At 43.3% G+C, this 8,122-nt stretch overlaps 1 protein-coding gene across 2 annotated transcripts in view; it reads left to right on the top strand.

Moving 5' to 3' along the window:
• The window catches only part of Socs7 (suppressor of cytokine signaling 7), a 42,041-nt gene that overhangs the window by 13,065 nt on the left and 20,854 nt on the right, over positions 1–8,122 (top strand). The window contains exons 3-7 of one of the 2 annotated variants that reach the window (XM_005368324.1): positions 2,084–2,188; positions 2,591–2,692; positions 3,576–3,706; positions 4,136–4,304; positions 7,652–7,780. In XM_005368324.1, coding sequence (XP_005368381.1) covers positions 2,084–2,188; positions 2,591–2,692; positions 3,576–3,706; positions 4,136–4,304; positions 7,652–7,780 — 636 coding nt within the window. The remainder of the gene's footprint in view (positions 1–2,083; positions 2,189–2,590; positions 2,693–3,575; positions 3,707–4,135; positions 4,305–7,651; positions 7,781–8,122) is intronic. The other variant, XM_013354187.1, reaches the window with a different exon arrangement.

Here is an 8,122-nt window from a genome sequence, read left to right as displayed (position 1 = left end):
AGACCAGCCTGGTCTACAGAGCTAGTTCCAGGACAGACTCCAAAGAAAGCCACAGAGAAACCCTGTCTCGAAAATCAAAAAAATAAAATAAAAATAAAGAATATGTAAAACTCGTAAAAAAAAAAACAGCCTTTTTCATATTGTTTCAAGTCTGAGAGGCCACTTGCCCTACTTGGTTGTGACTGAGAAGCCCTTCAAAAAAATAGTCTTTTGGTTGGATGTGGTAAATCTACCTACTTCTGTAATTCCACCGCATGGGAGGCAGAAGAATTGCCAAGTTTAAGGCCGGTGTGGTCTATGTAGTGAGTTTAGGCCAGTTAGGGCTACATAGTGAGACCCTATCTCAAAAAACAGTAATTAATTAATTAGATTTAAAATGACTTTTTTTTGAGACAGGATTTCCCAGTATAGTCCTGGTTGTCCTGGAACTTGCTCTGTAGACCAGGTTGGCCTTGAACTCAGAGGTCTGCCTGCCTCTTTAGTGCTGGAATCAAAGGCGTGCACGACTAAAATGCCAATCTTTAACTTCTTTGGATATTATAATCACCCTTATAAAGGTGATTAGAAGAATTACAATTTAGAATGGACATTTCCCAGCCATTTCCCAACTGCATAGGTTCCAGTGAGTTGTTGGAACAAGTGACATCTTGTAGACATCTATTGTAGTGTTCCCATACACAGAATTCTTTATCTTGTTGGCTACCTATTTTTCTAGTTAATAGTTGTTTCCTCCTTAGGACCACAACATTCGTAGTTTCAGGTTAAGACAGAAGCCTTAGCACCCTTTCTAAAGACAGGATTTCTGTGTGCGCCCCTTGTTTATTCAGGGACTCTCTATGTAGACCAGGCTGACCTCGAACTCACAGAGATCCACCTGCCTCTGTCTCCCAAGTGCTGGGGTTAAAGCTGTGTGGACTTTTATTTCTAAAATGTTTATTTTATATCATGGGTATTTTGTCTACATGTTTGTCTGTGTACCACTTACATGCCTGATGTATGTGGAGGCTTTTAAGAGGGCATCAGAGACCTTGGAACCTGAGTACAGACAGGTGTGAACTGCTGTTCAAGTGCTAAGAATCCAATCTTGGTCCTATGGAAGAGAGCCAGTGCTCTTAACCCCTGAGCTATCTCTCTAGCCCTGGAATGATAGGATTTAAAAAGAAAAATTTTAAGTTTTTTTTAAAATTAATTTATTTATTTATTATGTATACAACATTCTGCCTCCATGTATTCCCGCACGCCAGAGGAGGGCGCCAGATCTCAGTACAGATGGTTGTGAGCCACCATGTGGTTGCTGGGAATTGAACTCAGGACCTCTGGAAGAGCAGCCAGTGCTCTTAACCACTGAGCCATCTCTCCAGTCCAAGTTTTTTTTTTTTTTAATTCCTTTTCTGTTTACATTTTATTTATGGATTATGTGCCATATCGTGAATGTAGAATTCAGAGGACAATTAACAAGAGTCAGTTCTTGTCAGCGCACTGGTGGTGAACACCTTTAATATTAGCACTGGGGTGGGGAGAGGCAGGCAGATCTCTTTGAGTTTGGGAACAGTCAGGGCTACATAGAGAAACTCTGTCTTGGGGGAAAAAGTCAGTTCTTTTCTTCTACCATGTGGAGTTTGGAGGTCGAATTCAGATGAAGAAGTTTGTTAGTAAGTCCCTTTACCTACTGAGCCATTCTGCCACCCCTGTTTTTCTTATTTTATGCATATAAGTTGTTTTGTTTACATGTATGTGTGTACTGTATGTGGGCTTGGTGACCATGGAGAAGGCGCTGAATCTGCTGGTGCTGGAGTTAAGGATGGTTATGAGCCCAAGTGAGTGTGGAGAAGCAGAACTGGGTCCTCTGCAAGAGCAGCCAGCCTGTTAACCTCTGAGCCAGCACACTAACCCGAGAACAACTGAATTCTAAGGCAGTTGATGTTCAGGGTGATTCCAGGCTGGAGAGCATCAAATTCTAAGCTTTGGAGCCCTCAGTCCTCAGTCCTCTGGTCTCTCTTGCTTGCCCTTTATTTCCCTTTCTTCTTGGCCTCAGCTTTGGGCACAGGTCTTCTGTAACATGCTTGCTGTGTGACTCCCTCAGGTGAGACAGTGTCGCTTGTGGATGTGGACATTTCTCAGCGGGGCCTGACCTCTCCACACCCTCCAACTCCCCCTCCTCCTCCAAGAAGAAGCCTCAGCCTCCTAGGTATAGTCTCTGACCTGCCCTTTTGCTATCTTGCCCTAGAGGGAGGGTGAACTCTAGGGACTTGTTCTTTTGATGACCCAATTATTTCCTGTCCCTTTCTCCACACTTCCGTCATATCCTTAGACATGTAAATGGGTGGGCATCTTATCTGCATGCAGTAATATTTACTGTCCATGTGTTGACGAGCTTCACATTTACCTTGCCCTCAGTCTGTTGCTACTGAGCTGTTTTCTAAGCAAAACAAGGCTGTTTAGGATGACTTGCCCATGGTGCATAAAGATGATGAGTGAAGGCCAGGCTACTTTGCCCCAGAGGGCAGCCTGAAATCCTCTCCTCCTCTGCCTTCACCTCACTGTATGTGCTCATTTTTGCTGAACCTCTTGCTTTTGTTCTCTCTTCTAGATGATATCAGTGGGACGCTGCCTACATCTGTCCTTGTGGCTCCGATGGGGTCTTCCTTGCAGTCTTTCCCCCTACCTCCGCCTCCTCCACCCCACGCCCCAGGTTAGCTTAGCTTAGAGGCAAGACTTGTAAGAGTGGAAGGATGGGAGAAGTCTATTTATGGAACTTACAACTTAGGAGAAAGCCTCAATCTTTATCCCCTCAGCTGGACTAGAACTTGAAAATGAGTCCAAAAAACAATTTTTTTTCTAACCTGTTTCTTTATGGAAGTAAATCTTATTTTTCTTAGAAATAAAAGACTGGGATTTTTGGTCCTTGCTTCTGGGGCTGTTTTACAGTCTCTGAGTAGATATCACTTAAGAAACTGCCTTAATGTCAGTTCAGTGAACAGATTGAATATGTTGCTGGTTATCAGAGTTCTGTGTTTTTTTTCTAAGCTTTTTGGTATTTACCGCAGCCTTGTAAATAAGTACCAAGCATTTAGTAGCCCATACCTGCTTTGCCAGCCTCCGGTACCCAAGGAATAAAATGAATGAAATCAACATTCTTTTCTACTTGCCTGGCAAAATCGTTACTCTCCCTGGGCAAGTAAGCGAGTCACTATTTCCAAGGCTGCTTTACCGGCACTTCACTTCGAGGTGGGAGAAGTTGGAATCGCTCTAGGCTGGTGAAGCCCCTGAAGTAGTCACCTTAGTCAGGTTAGTGAGCGGCTCCCCTACTGCTTTCCTGGGGTTGAATGCCCCCACCCATCCTTCACAGCTTACACACGAGCCCACACAGCTTTTTGTTCCAGCCCATCCAGCTCTTTCCCACTGCTTTGGCTTCCACCCTCTCCAGCTTAGCTTCTAATGCCTTGTCCTTCTTCAGTTAGCATCTCTCTCTCTCTCTTTTTTTTTTTTTTTTGTTGGATGGGGAAAGGGGAAAGTCTGTTTATGGGTGGGAGCAGTGTAGATAAACAAGTGGTCTCCATTCTCTTGCCCTGCAGATGCATTTCCCCGGATTGCTCCCATCAGAGCATCAGAATCCCTGCACAGCCAGCCCCCTCAGCACCTCCAGTGTCCCCTCTACCGGCCCGACTCAAGCAGCTTTGCAGCCAGCCTTCGAGAGCTGGAGAAGGTAGGTGGTGTGATGCCGGAGGGCTGGCAACTCACCTGTCCTCCCTACTCTAGGGTTATGCCTGGGCTGTCCTTCCTGTTTTTAGAGGAAGAGGAGTTTCTGTGCTTCCGTATTCACAGTGGCTAGACAGTAGGCTCTTGTTCACGCCTTAGGAGAGGAAGAAGACACAGTGAAGGAGGACTGTAGAGAATATTTGGAATAGTTTAAGATGGTTTTGCGAGATAGACTGACCCAGTTTCCTCTTGCCCTCCTAGGGTCATTTGTAATAAAATGTAGAATTAGTCTTCTGGTGCTGGGGAGGAAGGAGCCTGCTTTTCACTGTTAATGGCTTTACCTTCTCAGATATTTTGGAGAGTGGGGGAAAATAGATTGTGCCCAAGATGTTGGCGTTTCTCTGCTAACTACTGTACTGTTTCTTATCTTGTATAGTGTGGTTGGTATTGGGGGCCTATGAATTGGGAAGATGCAGAGATGAAGCTGAAAGGGAAGCCAGATGGTTCTTTCCTGGTACGAGACAGCTCTGATCCTCGTTACATCCTGAGCCTCAGCTTTCGATCACAGGGTATCACCCATCACACTAGAATGGAGCACTATAGAGGTAGGAGGTGCTGCTATGGGAGAAAGCCTTCCTTCAGCTTTGCCTGGTTTTGCTGAGTTAGTTCCCTGACCTCCTTTTTAAGTTTTATTTCATTATTTTTGTTTCATGTGTGTGGGCCTGAGCATGTGTATGTATATGCACCACCTAAAGAGGGTATTAGGTCTCCTGGAGCTGGAATTATCAGCAGTTATGAGTGGCCTAATATGAAGGTGTTCTACATCCTACAGTATCATTTAGCCAAGATTAATACTCTGCAACTCACTATGTAGACAGGCCTGCCTAGAAGTCAGAGATCTGCTACCCCTGCCTCTCGAGTGCCGGTATTAAAAGTGTGTACCACTGTGATCAGCCCAAGATTTAATTCTTTATGTAAAAAATAGTAGCGTAAGCCGGGCAATGGTGGCGCACACCTTTAATCCCAGCACTCGGGAGGCAGAGGCAGGCGGATCTCTGTGAGTTCGAGACCAGCCTGGTCTACAGAGCTAGTTCCAGGACAGGCTCCAAAGCCACAGAGAAACCCTGTCTCGAAAAACCAAAAAAAAAGTAGCCTAGGAGTGATGGTAGCTGGTCAAAGATCCATATTTTATATATGTGTTCTGCCTGCATGTAAGCCTGCTCACCAGAAGAGGGCACCAGATCTCATTACAGATGACTGTGAACCACCATGTGGTTGCTGGTAATTGAACTCAGGAAGAGATCTGAGCCATCTCTCCAGCCCCATCTTCCAAATAATCTTTTAAAAATAAAAGCTGGGCCAGGCAGTGGTGGTGTATGCCTTTAATCCCAGCACCTGGGAGGCAGAGGCAGGTGGATCCCTGGGTTTGAGGTCAACCTGGTCTACAGGGTGAGTTCCAGGACACCCAAGGTTACACAGAGAAACCCTATCTTGACACCCCCCCCAAAAAAAGCCATGAATTAGGTTAGGAGAGGTGGCTCAGTGGTTAAGAGCACTTGTTGCTCTTTCAGAGGCCTAGAGTTCAGTTCCCAGCATCCAAGCCAGGTGACAACTCACAACTGTTTATAACTCTAGTTCTAGGGGATCTGATGACTTCTTTTGGCCTCCATGGGTTCCCATACATACATGGAACACACATACAAAATAAAAATAAACCTTTAAAAAAAAGAAGCAACAGCAGCAGCCATGGATGGATTAGCTAAGTGTTGGAAATGGGATTTGGTAAGAAGCCATCACTGCCTATTTTTCTGCTGTTCTACAAAAGCAGAATGACAGGTAGACCAGTTATGAAATAAATTATTTTAGAATGAGATATTTTGTTGAAACTATTAGACTGATGATTGGCTAAACTCTGGGAATGGTAGATGAATACTGGATCTTTAGGTTCATGATAGCTGAGGAAGTGAGAGCTCTCCTGAGCACTACTGCAGTGACTTTGTGGTTAAAGGTCCTTTCTTACATAGTGGGGTTTTTAGAAAGAAGCTTTGTTTCTGGTGCCTGTTGGTAGTGGGGCATGCCCTCATCATTTTCAGTGATATGTAAGAGTAACTGCAGAGACTCCAGTCTGCAGTTCCATGGAGCAATTAGTTATCACAAATTATGTTCTTTTTGAGGGTGTTTCTTTTGGAACCTTGTATTATGTCATAGGAGTTCAGATTCTCTTTTCCCTTTGAGACCCTGGAGTTGGAGGAGGAGAACTTGCTAGATTCTGGGCATGGGTTTTAGAAGTTCAAGAAGGAAAGGTGGCTGGAGAGATGGCTCAGAGGTTAAGAGCATTGCCTGCTCTTCCAAAGGTCCTGAGTTCAATTCCCGGCAACCACATGGTAGCTCATCACCATGTGTAATGAGGTCTGGTGCCCTCTTCTGGCCTTCAGACATACACACAGACAGAATATTGTATACATAATAAATAAATAAATCTTTAAAAACAAAAAAAGGCAAGACTGACTTTTTTTGTTCTTGCTGTGTAAGAATGGCTATTTGAAGGAGGGAATGGTGTGCATATTTGCAGGCTTGATCTTAGATCATTCACACATATTACTACAGTTCTCACCTCTCACATCCTTTATACTGTGTGCCTCTCATTACATAATAAGTGTATTTAGACATTTAGAAGTAAAAATATGGGAAGTATGTCATTTAAGGAATAGTTTACGTACGGAAAAGAAGATCTTTTCTAAATTTAATATTTTTACATTGTTTTTAATTTATGCATTTTGTGTATGCATGTGTGAACACGTTTATGCTAGCTACCACACGTGTATGGTAGAACAATCAGAGAGAATCAGTTCTTTCCTCCTACTGTGTTGGTTTTAGGGTGAGGACTCAGGTTGTCATCTTTGTTTTTTTTTTTTTTTTTTGGTTTTTCGAGACAGGGTTTCTCTGTGGCTTTGGAGCCTGTCCTGGAACTAGCTCTGTAGACCAGGCTGGTCTCGAACTCACAGAGATCCGCCTGCCTCTGCCTCCCGAGTGCTGGGATTAAAGGCGTGCGCCACCATCGCCCGGCCAGGTTGTCATCTTTGGTGGCAAGCACCTTTATCCACTAAGCCATCTTGCTGGCCTTATATTTTAAGAGTTTTGTTTGTTTGTTTTGTGTTTTGAGAGAGGTTTCTCTGTGTAGCCCTAGCTGTCCTGGAACTTACTCTGTAGACCAGGCTGACCTCAAACTCATAGTCTCCTGTCTCTGCCTCCTGAGTGCTTGAATTCAAGGTGTATGCTATCATAACCAGCAAAGTGAATTTTTCAAAATTACTATTTTTAAAGATTTACTTATTTATTAAGTATACAGTGGTCTGCCTGCATATGTCCCTGCAGGCCAGAAGAGGGCACCGTATCTCATTACAGATGGTTGTGAGCTGTCTTGTGGTTGCTGGGAATTGAACTCAGAACCTTTGGAAGTGCAGCCAGTGCTCTTAACCTCTGAGCCATCTCTCCCGCCCATCAAAATTATTTTTTAAAAATTTAAGAATTTAATTATTAGGCCAAGTGGTGGTGGCTCATGCCTTTAATCCCAGCATTTGGGAGGTAGAGGCAGGGTAGATCTCTGTCAGTTCCAGAATAGCCTAGACTATAGCGTGAGTTCTAGGACAGCCAGAGCTAAACAGAGAAACCCTGTCTCAAAATAACAAAAAATAAAAATAAATAAATAAATAAATAAATAAATAAATAAATAAATAGAAGTGTTGAAACCGGCCTCTCAGATTATTTGAGGTTCTTTATTTGGTTTATTTGGTTTGGGTTTTTGTTGTTGTTGTTTTTGTTTTTAGAGTTTTGCTATGTAGTCCACTCTGGCTTCTAATTCAAATCTACCTACCTTAGACTCATGACAAGGATGTGATACCACACCCCACCAAAAAAGTTTGCAAATTTACTCTTTAATCTTCCATTTCAGGAACCTTCAGCTTATGGTGCCATCCCAAATTTGAAGATCGCTGTCAGTCTGTGGTAGAGTTCATTAAGAGAGCCATCATGCACTCCAAGAATGGGAAATTTCTTTATTTCTTGAGATCCAGGGTTCCAGGTAAAGCTATAGTTATAGTAATTATTATTGTTGTTGCTTTTTAGAGACAGGGCCTTATTGTGTTATTTTAGGATGGTCTTAAACTTTCTGTGTAGCCCTGGTCTTAAACATATGGTCCTCTTGCCTGAGCCCCTGCTAGTTATATGAAATATAAAACCTAACTTGAAAATGATCTAGTATCCTACCAGAATGCCCCAGCTGCCAAACAAAGGTCACACCTGAAACTTTCTGACCTGTCTATTGTAGGAACCCCTTTTCCTGCAGAGTCCAATGACTAGTCCCAGCCCTTGTACATTAATCCTATAATGTTCCTTTTTTTTTTTTTTTAAGCTTCATTTTTTT

Source organism: Microtus ochrogaster, unplaced genomic scaffold, assembly GCF_000317375.1.
Source record: "Microtus ochrogaster isolate Prairie Vole_2 unplaced genomic scaffold, MicOch1.0 UNK31, whole genome shotgun sequence".
NCBI lineage: Eukaryota > Metazoa > Chordata > Mammalia > Rodentia > Cricetidae > Microtus > Microtus ochrogaster.
The sequence above is the reverse complement of the archived record's forward strand: the minus strand, read 5'-3'. Positions and strand labels throughout refer to the sequence as shown.